This window comes from Amia ocellicauda, chromosome 16 (genome assembly GCF_036373705.1).
Source record: "Amia ocellicauda isolate fAmiCal2 chromosome 16, fAmiCal2.hap1, whole genome shotgun sequence".
NCBI lineage: Eukaryota > Metazoa > Chordata > Actinopteri > Amiiformes > Amiidae > Amia > Amia ocellicauda.
The window spans coordinates 19,147,169-19,168,989 of NC_089865.1; the positions used below are offsets into that span (position 1 = coordinate 19,147,169).

The 21,821-nt window shown below is 40.6% G+C and overlaps 1 protein-coding gene across 3 annotated transcripts in view; it reads right to left on the bottom strand.

The window, feature by feature from the left end:
- Positions 1–21,821, bottom strand: part of LOC136711429 (hyccin 2) — a 78,391-nt gene that overhangs the window by 34,837 nt on the left and 21,733 nt on the right. For 2 of the 3 annotated variants that reach the window (XM_066687699.1, XM_066687700.1), the window contains 3 exons: positions 6,103–6,186; positions 1,024–1,102; positions 105–206 (listed from right to left, as the gene is read on the bottom strand). In XM_066687699.1, the coding sequence (XP_066543796.1) occupies positions 105–206; positions 1,024–1,074 (153 nt within the window). In that variant the 5' untranslated portion in view covers positions 1,075–1,102; positions 6,103–6,186. The remainder of the gene's footprint in view (positions 1–104; positions 207–1,023; positions 1,103–6,102; positions 6,187–21,821) is intronic. The other variant, XM_066687702.1, reaches the window with a different exon arrangement.

Here is a 21,821-nt window from a genome sequence, read left to right on the forward strand (position 1 = left end):
AGCCCCGAGGTCAACACAACCACTGTGGAGGGTCCATGGAGTCTGGCCCGTCAGTTATATTGATTTCCTGAACTATAAGGCCCAAACAGGCCACCATCCCTTACCTCATTGTGGGGATCCTGAATGACTCTGTAGAGGGCAGGGACTAGGGTTTTCTTCTTATGAAGAGTTGCTGTGTAATGAGGTATCTGGGCTTCAGGTAACACCTAGAAGAGAATAAGAAATACAAGGGAAAGGGTTAAGTGTGGCATAACAACAGGTCACAAAGCTCTCTGTGACTGTAGCAGCCAATCTGCATCTGTTTTGTGTGGTTTTGTTGAAGACATGCAGTGTGCCTCTTCATCTTTGGATCAAACGGAAGGATAGGTTGCCTTTTTCACATCCTGACTGTGTCACCGCTCTAGTCGTGCACTGAGCTAGCGGGAACACGGTGTACTCGAAAAGCAAGGCGTAGGAAGAGAGCAACCTCGGCTAGCAATGCACACCGGGGGAAATAAAACAACAGCGATTGGCAGCCGAGATCAGCCTGAGCTCACAGCGGGAGCACACAGGCCTGGAGACTCCTGGTTAGCGACAGGAATCTGTCAACATCGCTCTGCCAACATTATTCAATTCCTGCGGTTTCTGGTGCCAATTCTGCCCTGCAATTGACACAGTCTGAATTCTAATAGAGCTTATCAAAGATATAGAGGAAAAAAAATAAAACACAAAAAAATGCAGCAGGGATTTTCCACCAGATAAGTTGCAGTTTCACCACTTCTTAAATGATAATAGCTTCCCTTACGACAGATTCATTGGCATTTATATAGAAACTGAAAAAATAAAAATGGGGGCACTTGCGAGTTCTGGCAAGCAAGCCTATGTTCTGTCTGCTTCTTGTAAAAAGTTAAATAAGTAAACCAGTAACTAAACTTCCATGCAGAACAATGGAAAATACATCTTTATTGGTTTATTTGTGATTTAAACACTGGTTTTATTATATAATATTTAAACACAAAACAAAAATACATAAGGACAATTCACCTTGAATTCGGAGAGCCATTCCTCGACCACGCCTCGTTCAGACCCCAGCATCTTCCCTCAGGGCCCAGTGCTCCGATACCTGATAAGGCGAAGAGAGAGAGAGAGAGAGAGAGAGAGAGAGAGAGAGAGAGAGAGAGAGAGAGAAGTGTTTCCCTTCAGAAACTGGAGCTATCATTGCACTGGACTCACTGAAGACAGGTGCACTGGCTGGCACACTGCGGCCTACTGTCACAGCATCTCCACATCTCAAAAGCATCTCAAAAGGGCAGACCCGGATGCACAGGGAAAGCATCCAAGCCCTCATAAGTCAGAAAAGAAAAGGGGATTGAAAGAAAAAAAAAATCTACTGCCGACGTCGGTTCCCTTGGATTTTTGCAATTGTTCGAGTACCCTGTAACAACTGCAAAAAATCCAAGGCAAGCTGACTGCAGAGTACCCTTTAATGCTTAAGTAACTCCTACACACAAGCAACTTTAACACCCTATCAAGAAACCAAATATGATTTTAAAGGCTTGCACTAGAACACTAGAAGCCTTTTAAAACCTTATAAGTAAAGATGGACACTTTCACTGCTGTGATGACCCTGGCACACATTGGCCCACACGGCTCCTTCCGAACGCTAGAATGTTTCCATGTCGTGTCACATAACAACTGGTCTTGTTTTTCCTCATTCCCAGGTGAGCTGCCTGGCTAAGTTTCAACTAGTGAAAAGGTGCTGCATAAAACAGATCTGGCAACTGCCCTGAAGGCTTAGTAGGCTTTTCCACGCAGAGCAGAAATAGTTCAATGTACTTTATAGCTCCAAATTAAGACAATCAAGTAAGGCAATAGCGGACAAATTAATCCTGAGACCATAGGTTTTGAGATTCAGTTTGCTGGTTGTTACATTTTACAAGAAAACAAACAACCTGTATTCCAATCAACTCTCAACCCCCATGTCTCCTTTGTTGGAGATGTCCTCAAAAATGTTTAAAACATTAAAAGGTTTTTCTACACTTGCACTGGGAGAACAGTATTTGTATGATTTATTCTTACAGTGTTGATGGTGAGAGAGGGGAGGGGACTGGACTGGACCTTGCACTGCACATGGCAATAACCTCCCGTTTTCAAATTGTCGACTCAGTTCCCCAGCTTCATCGCAATGTGATTCATTGCAGCACACCCCATTGGCACAAAACTTGTTTGCTCTGCAGAAATGGCATGTACTATTCTTAACCCCTTTCATTGCTTTGCTTAATTTAAAAATAAAAAATAATATACACATATATATATATATATATATATATATATATATATATATATATATATATATATAGTGCAGAGGGATGTGTGTGTATAAACTTGATCGAGCAGGCTGTGGCTTTGTAGCACATGCACATCAACACGCATATAAATAGTCAATCAGGTTTCTTCTAAGTGGCTTTATGATCTTATATTGCTCAGTGTCTCTATAGCATTGTTAGCCAAGCACATCGAAAATCTGCATATGCAAGGCAGCCAGCTGTGGCGGCAAAGGCCAAGGCTTTGAGATAAATTTAATTAAAGACAGAAATGTTCCCATTACCAAGGAGTTTTATGAGGAAGAAAAGCCAGGGTGACGTGAATTGATGCAAAGCTTAAATACTAGCAAGGCTTGCTCAGTTAGCCTTAATTTTCTACTTGTTGCCTTCACCTGTACCGTTGCAGCCGATATGGAAGCTCCTTATTACTCATTTGTCTGTGTGACGAACATGAGCCTTCAGTGCCGTATAAGTGGAAGGCAAAGAACTCAAGACAGAGTAAAATTGTTATCATTTCCAAGCAATTTAGAATTCAAGTTCCATCTACATCTAAAAATATAGACATTATTAAAGGGGAGCATGAAAATTCACCCTGGAGACAATCCACCCCCACCATAATCCCTCCCACATGGACAAATGACTGTTTACCCAGAGTTTGTGGAGCTTAAAATTGTTCCAACTATTTAGCAACTGATGTATGTATAACTAGGACAAATGCACTCCAGATACAGGGCTGGCCAAACATGCAATACAATGCATGGTCTGAGGACCTGACTTTGAAAAACTGGTAAAGATTTTGTCTAGTAAAGCTTCAGTTAAATAAAGACTGAAATATGAAAAAAAATGAAGTTCAATAAAAGATGTACTCAATAATCAAAAACCTCCTTAACATAATTGGGGGGGAAATATAATGCAATGTGAGTTATCATACTGTGATAGATTGAAAAATGAATATTCTGGGAGGATGAGGGATTTCTAAATGACAGTACTAGCCTGGGACATACATATTCTTCATGAATATGAATCCCATTCTTCATTGGCATGGCACTGGATGATTACACAGAAGGAGACGAGAAAGAGACACCCTGACTGAGAGGAGCTGTAGCTTCTCCTGTGAAATTAGCTCCCGTGGTGAACACACTGCGGTCTCCTCTGACCTGGGGATATCGCAGAGGGAAAGTGCTGTGCTTATTGACAGTCAGCCTGTGGAGTACAAGGAGGCAGGCAGGTTTCAGCCTGGCTCCCGCTGGGCTCTGATTATGGCTAGATAGACAATAGGCAACAGCAGACTCAAGCACTCTCCTGGGCACCAACGCACAAACAAACAACAAATACCTTGAAGAATGATCAACCTCAACAAAAAGGTAGTGCTCTAAGAAATAAAAGCTAATGGGGTACATATTGTTTTTATTCAGGCATACACCGTGCACAATAGACTGCATCTTCCACTTTAATCATGTTCAGATAGTGTTGCTGCTTCTTTTATGCGCTATAGTGCTGTCACACCTTACTAAAAGTACTGGGGCTAAATCTCATTAGTTAAGCCTCAGTTTCTTTCTTTGAGATCCTGTGTCTTGTGCTTACTTTTTCACACTCTGCAGCCAAATTTGCAAAGGCCCCTGCTGCACTAGTCTCATTTAGGAAAGAGCTGGGTGACCCTTTTGAAGGATAACAGGAGATTTATGATCCAAACCTGGATTTGAACGGACTTTTCCTTTCCTTTCCTGACATTGACGATGTCACAGCATACACAGTCCAGAGGACACAGTAAATATTGTTTTACTGGAGAGAAAAACAACCTTTATTTTAGGGTTTATTTAAATCTATGAAGTTTGTATCACATACATTTGCTTACTTTTCAGGATCACCTAGTAATTGATTTAGATTTGAACCTCTTCCAAGAATTGGAAATGATTTCTAAAAGCAGTCATGTGCTTTTCATTTCAGAGGCAGAGAAAACTGTCTTGTCCCAAAAGTATAGAGCATAGACCATAACCTTGTGTGCTCAACTGGGAACAGTCGGGCAAGTTTTTAATAACGGACTAGCATGAGCTTGGACAGGCAGAAGCCATTTAAAGGTCAGTCTCTGGAGAGGAAAACACTTTGAATTATTATATATTTCTTTCCCTTGGCAACAACCACATTCAAGGACAGAAGTAGGTGATGAGGGAGAACTGCAAAATACAATTGCCACTTTCTTTCAGAAACCCAGAAAACTCTGAAAATCTCCGTTATATAATAATCACAGGAAAAGACCAGAACAGTACTTTTTGTTTTTTTTCACCTCACTATGCAAGCTCTGCGTTTATGATTCCACCCACAACACACACACAGCACAGTACGTATCTGGCTTTTGGGATAATAAATGTACCCAACAGAGGCTGAATGTTCCTACGCTCTCAAAACCAAGGGGAGAATGTTTGTTTGTTTCTAAATACCCAAGTTAGGGCTGAGGTATACAAAATGATACAATAGATAAGGAGAAATATAGATTTCCAAGTATTTCCAAGTCTGCAAATAGGGAAGCAACACATTTTAAGAAACAGACAATTCACTACAGGATTTCTTCTTGTTTTTCATTCAAGCAATACATTTTATCCCACAGGTTCATGATTGTACCCCTTTCCCATAGAAACAGCAGTATTTTAATGCACTCGGAAATATTCAGTGTGCTGGTTTATTTTTAAATCCACTTTGGCTTCTTTATAACAGGCATGTCACCCTATAATAGGGTGACCATTCAACGATCATAAGCCACTAATTCTGTCAGACAGCAGGCTTTCGGTTCAACATTTTTCATTCCCATTTCCTAGTTAGTTCCTTAGACTGAAATAGCCAACTGTCATTCATCTTTTTATTCCAAAATAATACCGAAAGGGGCTAAATGGAGACAAACAGAGGGGAAGGGGAATCTTTGCAGCACTATGCTGTTTTTTTTTTTTTTTTCTTATAAGAAATAAATAACACAAATTAAGTTTCCAGGAAAGCAACATCAAAGCTTAGGAGTTTGTTTTTCATTTTGAATGAGTTGCATTGCAGAAAATGCTTTACAGATATAGCCGACAGTGTCTATCGAGCAGTCGCCTCCACAAAATCTTTTTTTTTTTTTTTTTTTTTTTTAAATTGTCATTTTGTTTTGCTCTGAAGATTGGAGACGAAGCGAACAAACCCGAATGCCAATAGCGGGACAGGCATTGTTAGCACAAGTGAGATTCATTTGGCTGGACTTTGGGTGTGGGAGGTTGTAACAAATCATGTTGTGTATGCCATTTGGTAAAGATCCTTTAAGGACTCCCTTGACGAAGTTCTGAGGTTGTTAAGTTTCAAACAACCACATGAGCGAAGTGGGTCCAGGACCAACTCTTGTAAATTTATAGTCTTATACTCTGTTTCTTGACATCCCAATCGGCAATTTCAGACTTTGGAACAAGTCAAACTGATTTCAGAAAGAGCTGCTTTAACGAGCCCTCTCATCATCCTTTTTCAGGCATGGTACACTGACACACGAATAATGAACATACTCAAAACTCACCCACCGTGCCCAATGTGGCAGCAGCACTGAAGAGGATATGGAAATGCCTGAGTGCAATATATGGTTTGAGGCCTATAAAGTAGGTTTAAATTAGGTAATGGATGCAAAAAAAAAAAAAAAATGTAAATGAAATAAAAGTTGAGAATCCCCCTAAGGCTGTTATGCTATTGACTAGAGTGGAAAACAAACACTAACAACTCATACCTAAATAATACACATATTACATGTCAAATGTAAACAATAATAATATAGTAATAATGTTTTTACCTCACTCTACAGAATTCAGTTCTCTGGTGTGTGAAGCAAACAGGTCCCTGTTTTGCGACACATCTGTCGATCTTCTGAAATTACCTGGGGAAAGATCAGAGATTAGGGTTTCAATCAGGAGCCATGTGTCTAACTACATCTGTTTAGGACTCATAAAGGGAACCGGGCTGCAATCCTGCCACTCAGACTGGTCTGACAGATGGCTGGTCCATTTTCTCTGAATGCCTTATGCTGCCAAAGTACAAAGCACAGTCTAAATCATGTCTTTTGAAGAAAACTTGTAGGTATCTCCGGCAGACTCAGAGAGAAATTAGAAACCTTCAAAGTGTGTTTGTTTGTTTTTATTGGCTTGCTTGTTTCTTCATCATGTTCTTGTCATAAATAGTACCACAGCCAAGTATAGGTTTACAGTTTGTGATTGGCAGGTGGATCAAAATTTAGATTTTTTTTGGTCCAGCCCTAAGACTGCCCACAAAAAGCCACCTCTGTGATATTTTTTTAAAAGAAGAGATTTTATTTTTAGAGATTTCAAAAGCCTACCACTGGTAAACTTGAGTGGGAGCAAAAAGTTATATTTTCAAAGAGCGTACTTTGCGGCATCTTTAACTCCTGACACAGCTCTTGAGTGGGTCGCAACTGAGCGTTTACAGGAGACACAGAAGTGCTCCAAACTTTTCAATTCCCAGTCAACTGCAGCACCTTACAATACTGCTACAGAACAAACACCTACTCAGCTAATTCAACTGAAAAATTAGATTTTCAAAACAGCATCCTCATTTGTATGCGTGTGTAGAGGGGGAAGGTTGAAACAAAGATCCTCCACAAAGCACTTCAGCAGCATGTGGAACAGACAATTGTTTTACATGTAGTCCACTTTCACTGTTAGTGATCTTTCAGTATATATTTTTAATATGAGTTTTGAGTGGCAACGAGGGTAGAAACTTAATTTCGAGACCACGCTGACTCACAATATGAGTCATTATCATCAGATGGAAAGTTTTATTATGCGGCTTTAGAGAATATTAGCTCCTGCCGGAAACACAGCGAGTTTAGTCATTATTACCGCATGTATGGGTCTCGCTTGGTGCATTAATATGAAATTCCTATTTAGCGGTATTAGCATGTTAATGGTGATGCATGAAGACACATCCTATGGCTGTTCTTCACTTTCTGCAACCCACAAAACAATTATGTTGATGCACTGATTAAAAATACCTCCCAGGAGAGACCGCGAAGACGGCTCCCAATACAGCATCAGTATTAATAGTTTGGCCCTACAGGCTGCAACACTGTACACACAATGACAAGAAACAGATAAATACAGGCCTTCCGTGAAACAGAGCCTTTACAGTATGTGACGACTACATAAAAGCCCCTCTTTACCAGGTATAGTTACAGAAGGCACTGCTTAAATACCGTTCACAGCTTCTTTAGAGGAAAGCAAATTGTAACCAATTGTTCACTATGCCATCTTGTGATAACCACTAAATGGATGCATTTTTGGAGACAGACGGTTCTTCATATAACAAATATCTGAGGAAAAAATTGAACGTTTCATTTTTTCTACAACATGATGAAACGTTCACAAAGGAAGCCATCAACTTAACTTGGGAAAGATACATTACTGGGTCCAGAAAAATGCACAATACAAAAACAGCATGTTTGACGTCTTCCTACTTTTCGGACTTGCAAATCTTTGCTTAAGAACTGCGAGGAGGAGAAAGTTGGTTTCTGTCTTACCAATTATGTACACTTTAAGGTTGATGCTGTCCACTAAGTTCAAGTACCCATATGTTTCTTGAAAAATCTCAGTGGAATTTGGATAACTAGATTAAGTAACCTGCATGCTTTTAATTAGAATCCAAATCAGATTAAACATCGAACAGATTTGCCAGAGCCATGGTAGTGCGTTATGCTTTCCCGCGCCCAACGGATACTGAAAAGCGTCTTAAGACAAACCGCCAATGCCTCGTTTCTGGACAGGGCTAAGTTGGTAAGGTAAGGGCCGCTTCCTGCCTAGGGTCTGTTCAGCTGCCAAGTTCAAGATCCTCACACCCTCCGCTTCAGCTGAGTCCTGGGAGACTACAAAGTAACACTAATCTTAAAAGTAAACGTGTACACTTTCCCTTCTTCTCAGTTAACGCTCCCCTGCTATGCTATGGAGTGCTACTTAACTTAGTCCCCTAGGTATGGGTATAAACTCATTGCACGATCTACCCCTGAATCAGAAAACATTTTCTTATGCAACTTGCTTGCAAAGAACAACCTCCTGTGGATCAAAGGGGATTATATCTGGAAAATCCTATTAAACATCCAAAAGCTATCTGTAAGTATTCATCTGCTTAAAGTCTTGGAATTACTAATTATCCACAATAACTGAGACCCTACTGTTTAAAAAAAAATAGCCCTTTTATTTCACATGCTTAAAAGAAAGCTTGCGTCTAAAAGAGGCCCCAGTTGAAGGAGAAGAAAAACACCCAAAACCAACACTAATGTACAGGAACACTGTGAACATGGGACTGAAAAGAATAAGGCCTTCACCCTCAGAATGGGGGAGTTAGGCTTAGGAAACCACACGATGGCTACATGTAACGAAAGGATCCAAAACAAACCTCCAAAGAAAATGCCTGTACCTAAGGGGCTGGGGATTGGGTGGATGCAAATTTTACTCATGGGAGTGTTATTAGGTTGGACTTGCTTTTTTCAGGTTAGTGAACATACACATGCACACAATTTCCTGAGCTGTCCTGCTCTGAGACTTCATAAATACTTCCAGCACTGCTAACCCTGAGTTTTAAGAGCTCTAGAGACCAGTTTTACAGTTATAGTCACTCAGCATGGTCACTGATCAGGGCACAAACCCCAAGCGACAACATGAAAATGAAGGAATTTTTGGAAAAGCTTCTTTAATTGGGGGCCATTGGTAAGCCAAAAAAAAAAAAAAAAAGCATACGTGTGTGTCTATATTTTATACCTTACCCGTTGCTTGTTGATGCTATTAATTTACCTGGAGCTATATAATATGATGAGCTACAAAAAGACACTGCACCCATAGGTATTGTAGATTTCAGAGAAAGACAGTTTTCTTTACAACAGTTATTTCATGATCTTTATTTCAGAATATGGACAACAAGATTCATAGATACATTATTAAGAGTTGTATTATTATTAAGTAAGAACACAATAGCTTAAATAATTGGTATTCAGCCCGTGCATATATGATATAAGTGGGCTTTAAAATCCCTATGATCTAATGCCCCGTTTCCACTGGCGGACACTTAAACGGGTGTTTCAACTGGCTAAGCGTCCAGACGCGTCCGTATTTTGTCCGGTTAACTTGCTGGTGCTAGACATGTCCGTAAGTGTCCGTCCCCACTGAGGACATGATTCACTATCAGAATTGGAGGTGTGTACTTGACTTGAGACACAGGGAAGAGATCAGATACATTGTATCAGAAGATATAATCTCAAGTGCCGTGTGCGATCACGAAGAAATTATAAGTTTATTAGCAGCATGGAGTGAAATCCACGTACAGAAACAATGACTGCTTACAGTTAATATCCGAGTGCATTAAAAACTTGGATTTAACAGGACCGGTGCAGTGCCGTGACTAGTTAAAATAAACTAAAGGATAATAATTGGAGCGGTATCAGCCGATATTGTTAATATTTTATGAATAACTGGCCGGTGTTTCAGGCTGTGTTGGGTGAATGGTGTGCAGGACAATCCGCAGAGACAGTCAGTGTGAAGGCGAACATGATTTAGTTAACGTGTCCATTTACAAGTTAAATTAATGAATAAATTAATACAGCAGATGTGGGGTTCCCTCTAAAACATGAAGGACTGGTCAATTAAATGCGTCCATAAACGCCATGACTGAGACGTGCACACTTTAGTTAAATTATAACCTGTTATATTGTATCTGGATGATTAATCGTGAAACGTGTGCATTTTGTTTCAACTGTAACTTGCACAAACCAAACCCACAGGCGCTGCTCCTCCTATCAGAGGGACGGACTTCACAGTGGCCTGGTTTTCAAAAAAAGCTCTGGGACGCATCTGAGGACGGACGCGTCCAGCACGGCATGGCACGGCACGGCACGGACGCTTAAGCCAGTGGAACCGAGGCATAAGGGGCAGCATTGCAGCAAAGGAAACATTTACAAACGATGAAGGCTAGCCTTAATTTGTCAGCTCCACATGGGGAAATTATTGAAATCGGATTCTCTGAAACAACACTGGCAGCAAAGCTGAGCATAAGCTCGGAGGATCCAGTTAATGACAGGATCGGAGACGAGAGATAAGAGCAGAATCAGATTAAAGCACCTGGGAAAAGCAGTGATTAGGTTACCACTGTGGGACAGACGAAAATAGGAACAGTAATATAAGCCTTCAGCGGCCGAGTATTCCAAGTAGCAGCAATGTGTCTGTCTTCCCATAATGCGTCAACCCAGTAGGTCAGTTCAAACTAACAAATATTGGCCCTTATTAACTTTGCTAATTACAGCTGCTGTGAATAAACCTGTTGAATGGTGGCAAAACTACTATTCGCAATCCCAGGAAGAGACAAATAGCTCAGATTATTTCCATTTGCTGTACCATGCTTTGCTGCCCTTTATGGTCATGCGTAATTCGCGGACAAAAACTGGAACACAATGCAAATTACTTTTCATCTAGATGAAGGGTAAACGATTCATCCAATGGTGCATGAAAGTGCCCGGGTTTTGAAAAACTTTGAGGAACTATGGCATACAACTGGCAAACGTCTTCCTTGACAGATTTCTTGAGAAGTCCATGTGGGCGCTGCCAACTGTTGCTGCATTACAGAGCCCTAATGCACACCAGAGGAGTTGTTCTAAACTGGTTAAAAACCAGCAAAAGGATTGCAGCATTTCCTGATCTGTGCTCAGTGGAGACGTGCTTTAAATATTTATCTTTATGCCAGCAACTGGAAGAGAGCATCACATGTCATTTACAGACATTAGCTGTTATTTGTGCATTTCAGCAGCCTCTTGATATCAGAATAAAAATAATAAATTCACACCAGGATCTTTACTCAAACGTGATGTCTGCAGATCCAGACTCGTCACCAGATTCTGACTCATGCAGTTCGAAAAATGGGAATATAAATTGTAGTGGAACGAATACGTATTTCACTTTTAAGAAAATTATACTTTTATAAATAAGTGTGCGACACAACTAAGGAGAAGATGGTGTGGACGTGGGCAGGTTTCTACAGTATAGATCCCCTGGAGAGCGACGGCTTGGCTTTTGCTTGCTTTCTTGGCACATCACACCGGCCCTGACAAACCACATTAATTCTTCCATCAATTAATCTATCAATCTACTGTAATCACAGACAGGCTCAATATAACAGTCCCACATCCAGCACAAAATATTAGAGACCTTTAACAGGCTTGGATGTGCTCAGAGAAAACAAGGATGTCCAGCATTTTTCTTCTACTTGGGAGTCTAATGTGTGACAGAGGTGCTGCCTGTCTGGCCGGCCGCCATGGGCACCCCGACCCCTGATAGCAGAACATTGTGTGTCATGGACAGACACCAGCTGAGCTAAACACACTAAGACATGGGTCCAGTTTGCCGATGGGTTACTAGGAAAATAGTGACTCACTCAAATTTTGCCATTGAACTCGACAGCTTGTCATTCAAAAGTCTCACGGTCTGTCAGTTTCTGGAGCAGTGGAAGGATAAAATTAAGTTTCTTACCCTTGGCATCTGACAATATGTCCAGTGTCATTCCTCCAAAGATACCAGATATGCTTTGCTGTATGTCAAGCTGGGAGGGAAGGCTTTAATAGCCATCGTGTTTAACAGCTAATTGCAGAAATATAATTATAATGAAGGAGTTGTTTAAGCATGTGTGGAATTTCATAAATAAATTAAAGGATTTACAGGTTTGTGCTTAAATACATGAATGTTTATTTTGGAAACAGACTCTGGAGTTTACTTCCTGGTATTTACTTGCACCTGTATATTAGTGAGTAACCATGGTTTGGATCAAGGTTGCTGGACTGTTTAAAATGAAGGGACCGGTCAGATCCATTCTAGGAATTAACTCTGTTATCTCCCAGTCTCTAGAGGTATAAGCCTTGGTTATATAACCTGGCTTGCAGTAGACCCTGCTATTCATGTCTTCAAATTCCTTGCAATGGTGTGCTGTATTTCTGGTTCAGCTTCATATTATTTGAATTGTCCCAGTAAACAATAAGGGAGTCATACAGAGGCTCCTTTGAGATAATGCAAAGAGATAACAGAACCGGCTGGACAAACAAGCTCAAACTTTTCAGCTTCTGTTTTGTGCACGGTTACCAATAGGCCTCTTGAAGTGGTCTAAACAGTGCCAGATAATTATAGGGCTGACAAGAGCTTTGAGATTGGTGCAGTAAACGTGTGTAGCATTTGTAGGCATTTCATATTAGCCTTTTGTTAGGGGGATACTGGTTCCTTTTCCCCAAAAGAAACAAGGAACAATCAAGGCAGTCTTGTTTCTTTTTATTTTGAAATTCAACACTCTTCAGGGGGGTGATCCAAATCAGACTAGAGCCCACTCTTACAGAAACAGCACAACACGCTGAATTTACATTGTGCTCTGTGGATCTTCTGAAAGTCCCTATAACTTTTAATATCCTCCAGATGCCCTGTACTGCCATCAACTGCCAACAAATCTGATCAACTGTCATCCACAACATCTGGAGCCCTGACATAAAGTGCAAAAACACACTATCATCATCAATCTGACATTCCCCCTTCTGTCATGAAACCAAGCTATTAGTCCTTTCTAGTAATCAAACAGTCCCGAAAGGCACACAGACTGTGCGGCCCTGAAAGGCTGCAGTAAAACGACGTCATGGGGCTGTTAATTTGGAAGTGCAGAATGATCCACTATCCAAAGACCGGAGAACACAAACAGGAACTGCACTGAAAAGACCTGAAAAATACAGGTACTGACAGATTCACTTCTGCTCAATCAGTCCTTTGCGATTAAAAACCTCAGGCATTTGTGTGGTGATTGTATGAATAACTGATATATATAAACAAGCACATGTATTGACAGTTTGTTTTTTCCTTTCAGTTTAGAAAGCTCAATTCCTGCTGAACCAAGCACTTGCAGTGCAGATGAATGGTCAAGGGGTGTCCCCTTAGCTCTCTGGCTCTATCCCAGTGAACGTTTAGACAGGTCTTTCGGTCTTTACTCGAAGGGGAAGAGAGTGGACTATCAGGAATACTGTGCTTCCCACCCACACACAGTAAATGGATTGTGTGCAGAATACAGACTTAGCAAAACAGCCTCATCGAAGCACAAACATGCAAAATGGTCATGATAATAGCTTAGCAGCCACATATTCCAGCTTTAAATGAGCTCCTGACAAGTCTCAAAATAAGAAGTGAAAACAAAAAGTCAAAATTTAAAACCTGTGTTGGTCACCTTGTGTGGCACTGAGAATGTGGAAGGTTTTGTAAAAATAAATGTATAACCCTCTAATGTAAGCAAGGGAGGAAGGTCTTTGATCCGAGACTGAAAACAACAGGGGCCCTTTTCTGTGACTGCAGAGCACACAAAGAACAGCTTGTCATCTCTCTGTAACTGTGTAAATAAACTATGCCTGCCTGCAAACCAACAAACTCTCATAAACCCTGATCATAAAATACAGCCCTCTCACTTATGGCTGTGCTGTGAATTTATCTTCATATCTGTGCGTGACTGAGAGTGCTTTAATATCTGGGAGATGGAAGATAGAAGGAGACCTTATCACCTGGTTGGAACAAGACACTGAGACATTTAGACTAATTTACAAAGTTCAACTTTACTCAATTCGACTTATTTAGATTTTAATCGCATAAGTAGTACAGGTTCAAAATGGGTTATGAAAAATAAACAAGATGCTTAACAATGAAAATTATCTGACCAGTACCCTTCAACAAACAAACTGTACTGTATGGTTGTGATGTACTTAAGGATTTCTGCTTTAAATGTTAACATTCAGGTTTAAATTTAAATATTTCAATCTGAGCATCTAGCTACCTCCACGCAGTTCATGTCCGCCTCCTGCACAAATCCATCACCTAAGCAACAGAAAACAAACAGAATGCAGGGTATTTTATTGAACTAAATGTTTAGTCATGTATAAAACTATGTACCAGTCTTTCTATTAGAAACCAAAAGCCCCAAAACATTTATTTTTTAACATCTCAGCTATGTGAATCAGCTCCATCTCATACAAATCCCCATTTACATAAAAAATATATTTGCAAAATGCTTTTGGAGACTAATGCAGTTCCTAGAAGTGCAGGCAAACTGTAAGTTAAATAAAAGTCTTGCTCAGATAGTAGAAGTGTCACTCACATCGTTCTCCAAGGGGGGAGTCTATCTTTCCCAGTGCTACTCTGAATCCCTGGCGAGGATCGACCATCTGTTGTGCTAATGGAGCCGAGAAATGTCTCCAAGTCTCCTGCCAGGGAACACGGAATAAACACCAGGCCACTCATTGTTATATAAACCTAACGACTCGTCACGTTACCGAAAAATCTGACAATGTATGCATATAGGGACAGCAGAGATTCACGTCTTTTAACGTGTTCTACAGCGTTCTTCAAATCCCGTCCTTTTAAAAATGACTGACCCCTTACATGGGAGCAAAACGTCCCGTAATACAAGATAAACACGATGGATTGCAAATCACTCTGTGAATGAAACACAGACCGGGTGAGGGATGCCTTAACTGTGTGTCAAACATTAACTGACACCCGTGACCTAGCTGGTGCCAAAGTCTTTTATGACACATGACAGGAAGAACACTATCTCATTCCTGCTTCGGGCCATCCAAATAAGAAGACTGTATGAGAGTAGGGATGCATAGAGGAGGAGGAAGCCTTATCACTTTCAACAGAGAAGCACATGCAGTATGTGCACCCAGGCCTCCGAGTAGGAAGTGTAACAGTCTTCGTGTTATACATGCGAGGAGGAGGGCCAGCTCCTACACGAGAGGACAAAAGCAGGAGGCACCAACAATGTCAGAGTAAATCGAAGTCAAGAGCACAAAACGCAAAGGCCAACATGCTGGTTCAGAGAATCATTATATGCTCCAGGTGGAAAGATAAACATTAGGGTTTGCTATAGGTCACATCAAAAACTCTGGACATGTGAATCCCTGTGTGGGGGGTTTAAATGGGGCCCCATTTGACCCTCTTCTCATCACAAAAAAGAATCATCCAGCCAATATCTTTTAACTAGCTTACACAAGGTTAGCTAAGAAGAAATGTTGACTTTGTACAAGAAAAAAACAGATTTCTTCCCCCCCATTATTGTAGCTGCTTGTACTTATCCACAGCCCCCACATCCTGTCTTCCAACCCTGCTTACTGTATATTAAATACATAAACACAAACTAGATGCATTGCATTGGTTGGAAGAATTGATTTTTTCCTCTGCTACTGAGCAGCCTTCAAGAGTTTTAATAACCACCCACCTCTCACATACAATGACTATGAGTATATATATATATATATATATATATATATGAAGAACTACAAGTGAAAAGTCCCCTGTGAGCAATTACAAATAGTTTTTCTTTTTCCCCAGAGAAACATCCTGGATTTGTAATTCAATACACGGATCGATGTTTTCATGTTATTCCTTAACACCCACAATCATAGCAGGCTGAATTCACCTCTTTCTTGCCTGCACTTTGAAATCTTGTGTAACAAGATATTTTATATACACTGTATATAAAATCATGCATCACTCCAGTTTGAGCTTTTACCTTGAATTATGGTGATTTGTTCTATAAAGAGACCCAGCTGAAGCAATATTTTGGAAGATACTAAGTTATGGGATGAGTTGCACCATGAAAGGCTCAATGTTTTCGGTTTTCACAGTTGTCAACCAATTCCATAGAGTAAAGTCTAGCTTTAGAATGCTTGGGGGCGAAGAGAAACAATAAATTCCAGGGAGCAAGTGTTTAAGTCTATGGTTAATCTTTGATACTTTACAAAAACTAAATTTAAAATGGTTTACGGATTCTTATCTCCCCATGTATCTCTTATTGCACAGGTCTGTATGAAGCGGAATAAATTCGCATAATGATTTATTTGATTAATTTAATCCTGTTAAGACGGCAGTGTGAGGGAAAGTAATTTTTCCAGCCTTAGAATTGTGGTGCTGCTTACAGAAAATGTGCTAATAAAGCACAGGTTCTTTAGTTTTTTTACAGCACTGTACGTTATTATATTTCACAAGTCTATGGAATGGATTAATCTATTAACAAAAGTGATACAACCATGCAAGTCCCTGAGGAGCTAATTTGTTTAACAGGAGATTCAAGAAGAATAGAAGGTATGTAAGCAAAGCATCGTAACACAGATTCCCCAGTGCAATGTAAATAACACCACAGGTGTGTTTCCCAGGAGATGCAGGTCACTATCAGTCACATTCATAGCATGGGGAACTGGAGGCACACAGACGCCCTTGCATTGCAGGCACTATAAATAGACATGTCTCTGTTCTTCTCTTACTGAGCCAATCAGCTACAATGGCTACAGAGTAGCAACTCTATCCTGGCGGCACATACAGCAGTGTGAGGTACGCCTTGTTAAAATCCCCCAAGGTGGTCCATGGAACCTACATTTCATGTATGCAAAACGAGTAATGGAGCCTTTAAAAGCAGCTGTCCCTGACCTAGATCAATGCTTTAATTAAACTGATCATAGCAACAGTCGGCAGCAGTGTCTTCTGAACCTCCTAACTCTTTCATCTGCGTAATGAGAAGGAGGCCTAGCCCATCGTTGGAGAAGGTGATTAAGGAAACCTCCAGTACTCTCCTTCATACTTCAAAAATGCATCCAATCCTTACTAATTCAGATAATCATTTTCAGACATAGCAGTTCACTGCAGAATAACTGTCCCATTTTAGTTTGTGCTATTATGTTTTGCGTAATATACCCGCTCACTTCGGAAGCTGGTGCTGGGTGAAAACACAGCTCCATAGGCTTTATATGAAACTCCACAAAGGCAATTAAGAACGCCCTGAGGCAAGTGGTACAGGATTTTCCTCAGCCCTGGTGGCACCACTGACACACAGCGCTAATACTAGGCCAGGGAGATGGATGTATATGATCTTGCACCCCAGGGGCAGAGCTACCATCCACCTCTCCAATCAGCACCACCGGGGCCCTGGAGGCAGCAGGCCAGCGCAAATAGAGCACAGCAGGTTAATGAAGTGCTTTGTCAATTAACAATTACCTAAAAAGACATTATGCACAGCGATACTAATCTCAACTATGGTCCTGCAATGAATTCTGCCCAGACAACTCAGGTCTGTCCAAAGAGAGGTGGGGGGGATTCCTCAGGCGCACAAGACGCCTGGGAACACTCTGAAACAAATATGCCCAGGTGGAGGTTGTGTTTGTGGATGGCGGTCAGCAATGAATTTTTTACTTTGAAAGTTGCAAGTATGGGCAGTTAATTTTTGTTGTTGTTGTTTCTTCCATTTATCAACACTTTGTGTGTTTTTTTTTTTTTTTTTCTTTCATGCGTGGGTACTGAACAGCCCTTCAACTCATTCACAACATCTGTAAGCAGGCTTCATTAGAGAGAGAGAGAGAGAGAGAGAGAGAGAGAGAGAGAGAGAGAGAGAGAGAGAGACTGCTATCGAGAACATTGCACAGAAATTTACTTAAGAGGTCTGTCTATAGTGGTAACATTTTCTGCCAGCCTGTCATCTGGCACACAAAACTGAAGCATGCTGGGATTTTTCTTTTGGTTCCTACAGTATGTAGTGAATGGAGTGCTTCTCTTTTTGATTAATGACCCTATTTCCAGGAGACCTAGAAGGAACAGATCTGTGTATTCATAGGGGGCACCGTGACTCATATACCATAACTGACACACAATTTTCAGCTCCTGTATACTTTCTGGGAAGAAAGATCCATCCTTATTTCTGTCGGAGGCAACAGTTTGGGTCTATGAAGCTCTGAACTATTCTGCTGCAGGTTTAGAGGAGAGTTATAATAAGAAAGAATGAAGGTCAGTAAGAGACAAGCAGCTGAGTTCAGTAAGAGACCGGCACCTGAGTTCACCAGACCTCTTTTATTTGAATAACAATCTTCACATTACTGGCATTACTTAGTTTTGATGTCCAAAATAGAAGGTGAAATTGTAAACCCAACAGCTAAACTGAATATTACACACCAATGCAATTGCGTTCATATTACATACCAAAAACAACACAGTGGTGAGTACATTAACATGGCTCCTATTGTTAGTCAGATCCCCTGTCAAACAAAATATTTATAGGCTCCCTGCACCAGCACACTATTAATTTCTCAGCAGCTTCTTGCTCTCCGTGGTGCTGAATGGGCAGAATCTAAAATTGCCATCTGAGGAGACACTGAAGTCAATAGCATGACTGACAGTGTGAGACAACCAAATTTACATCACATTCTAAAAAATGAAACTCTACAAACAACATAGTATATGAATTAGATTTTTCATTCAAAGCCACCATTCTGAATAAGGCTCTCCTCACTACTGAATGTACAGTGTATTCCTAAGACTTGAAGGTGCTCTGAAAGGTCACTGTGATTCGAGGTCAGAGGCCTACTTTTAATACAAAGTGAATGCCTTCAGTCTGACAGTCATTGAAAGTTTGCTGTTCAGCGCCAATGTGTTCTCCATCATGGGCTTAAAATGCAAATCAAGTTATCGACCCAGCAAAACTCAAGACACAACAGTTCTGTATGTCATAGAGAAAAGCATATAGGAGATGACTGGAAAGACAAAAAAAAAGACAATGCAGGGGGTAGGAGTTGTTGAGGTAACTCTTACAGTGCAGTCCTGCATGTGTAACACAATGTCCTTCATCACCTCCCAGACAAAGATATTTTTCTGAAACTAAAAACTTGCATCAAAGTGCTTCATTACAAGAAATGGCAAGATGTTGGGCTCAAATACCTCAACGGGTGGCATGAAATTGTAAAGAATGTACCATCTGTCCGTAGTTTTCTACAATTAAGTGTTTTAAGTTATGTTTGACCCTTAAAGCAGTTACCAGAGCAAACCAATCAATGCTGTGCCTAAATGCATCTTTCAGAAAGGGATTCTCCGGAGTCGCTAAGAGTGACAGAATGGTAGCACCGAGTCACAGTGGAGCACATGCTCAGCGAGTGGAGAAAGAGCCTTTACACACCAAACAGGAAAGGTCAAACTCCATTCCACCCAGCTCAGTGCGGATCAGGTCAATTCACCCCCATGGGAGTCTTGTCATCCCCATAGTGATGATTTCTATGAATATTTTCTGTTGTGGTCTTGGCAAGTGATATGACAACAACAGGAAAAGTTAACGTAAAGCCACTCAAAATATACCCTTTGATGTTCCTGCAACAACTGAAAAAAAACACAACCTATTAAATATCCATGAATGATCAATAACCACATCCATCCAGCGATGCTGACCGGCAGTCAAAGGGAGTTCATCACAAGTCTGTACATGCTTACCACATTCCCACAACTACAGGGAAATTAAGAGTACCTAATCCACCTAAGCAGCATATCTTTGGAATGTGGGAGGAAACTGGCACCCACAGAAAACCCACAGACACATGCAGACACTCAAGCCCGATTCACTACAAAAGTCAATCCTGGCATTCGACTGGAAGAAGAAATAAAAGTCAGGATTAATGATTCACTACAAGCAGGCACAGTAACCCAGTTGAATTTGAGTAATGATTTCACCTTCACTTGCTTGGGCATCCTCGCTAGCTGTTGAGCAAAATGTGATTTTGAGTGGCATAGACACAGCATGTGGTCAGGATGGGAGATTTCGGCTGCAGATGATTCCCACGCCTACATATCGAAGAGAACGGTACGGCTCACGGTGAGAAGCAGTTAGCCTCTGGAGCCAACAATGCCAGAGAGCACTGCCCACTCTGTAGATTTACACAACACACGGCCACCGTTCAAAGAACCGGCTTAAGAAGGAGTGAATGGGTGACTGTTTATGGTTATTAAAGTTACTGAGCTCGCCAGAGGTACACTGATGGATTAACTTAAACAGGGATTTTAGTATGGCTGTGTTTTGTAACATTCAAACTTTCAGCATTTATTTAAATAGATACTGGTTCACACTTTTCATGAAAAAGTAGCTATGAAAATAATAAGACCAATAATAAGAATTGCACTGGACAATATTTTGATGTGTGGGGTGTTGGGAAAACGCCTAAACTCAAACTGTTCTATAACAGCATGCTAAACTGTTGAGGCTTCAACTTCACATTTAAGTTTGGACTTAAGGGACATTTGAGAACGATGGGCATGACTACTTTTCGGGAGGAAATTATGAGAGATATCACATCACCTTTAAAATTGGTAGCACCCATTCAATTAAAGACTTTCTGCAATTGTTAAACATTTAATATCACCGTGTTGTTGAAAATAATGTAACAGGAACAAGTGTAAAGGGAAAAAACATAACTAGGATTTTGTGGCATAACAAACAAATCTGAATTCTGTGATCTTAAAGAGCGATGTAAAGATAAGAAAGCTGCAATCCACTCAGGACCTCCTAAACAATAAAACATCCTGCGCCAAGTGGTACTATGTTCTCAACATATATTGAAGGGCAGTTCCAACACGTCATCATATTCCTTGAAAGCTCTTTTGTTTCATTCCGTCTCCCAAGACGTGAGGCATACCAGTTCCAGGCTAAAATTAGTGCTGCTACAAGTCTAAAGCATGCCGAGGCGGGGTAAAGCCCTTAACTAGCTGTATCCACACTCTCACACAGGGATTTCCCCATTAGCAGCTTGGCAGTTAAAAACAGCCCGCTGCAAGGCTTAACTTTAGACTGACGAAACAGCCTCTAGCATTTCCTACCTCTGCTTGGTAATAATTCAATTCTTCAAAAAAAGAAAAATAATCCTTGGAAAAAAATAACAGGATAATCATGTGCTTAGCATTGTGTATACATGAATGAAAAATATATATACATGATAAATCTCAAGTGATGCACCACAACATTAGGCACCATCTGAAATGGAAAACTTTGAGAAGCAGATTCTAATTATAACAGGGCATTCGACTGACGAACACTTCTTTAGCAGGAATAACGGAAAATACTGTGTAACAGCAACTTACAGGACACAATAGAGAGCCACCTTGAACTGCAAGACCCCCCCCCCACCCACTTAACCTTCCTCTGTGCTTTGGATCAGCAGAGGTCTGTGTTTAACATAATAACTGCTTAAACTACTTAAAAAACGACTGGCATAAAATATACAATTATGCTTTCTTAATCAGGTTACATGGAGAACGCTAATATCATTATAAGAATTAGTATACATAAATAATGCTTGGAATAACAAGAGTTAGAAAAATAAATAATGGATCATAGAACAAACCAAAATATGTGACATCATTGATAGTGACAATGTTAAAATGGCAATGGGCTGCAAACTTAACAAAGACAAATGAAAGTTGGACCAAGGAAGCTGTTGAATAGATAACAGATGAAAAAAGACCAAGAAGACAGAAAACTGGGAAGATGAAATCACACACTTTGCAGGTGTGACATAGAAAAGAGAAGCTGCAGATCGAGGCAAAACGGCAAACGCGCAGATGAAGTGCTGCGTTTACATTGCACAAATACATTTCACGGGGTGGATGTGAGGAGAATGGCGGTTAAAGACACAAAAGCAAAGGTGAC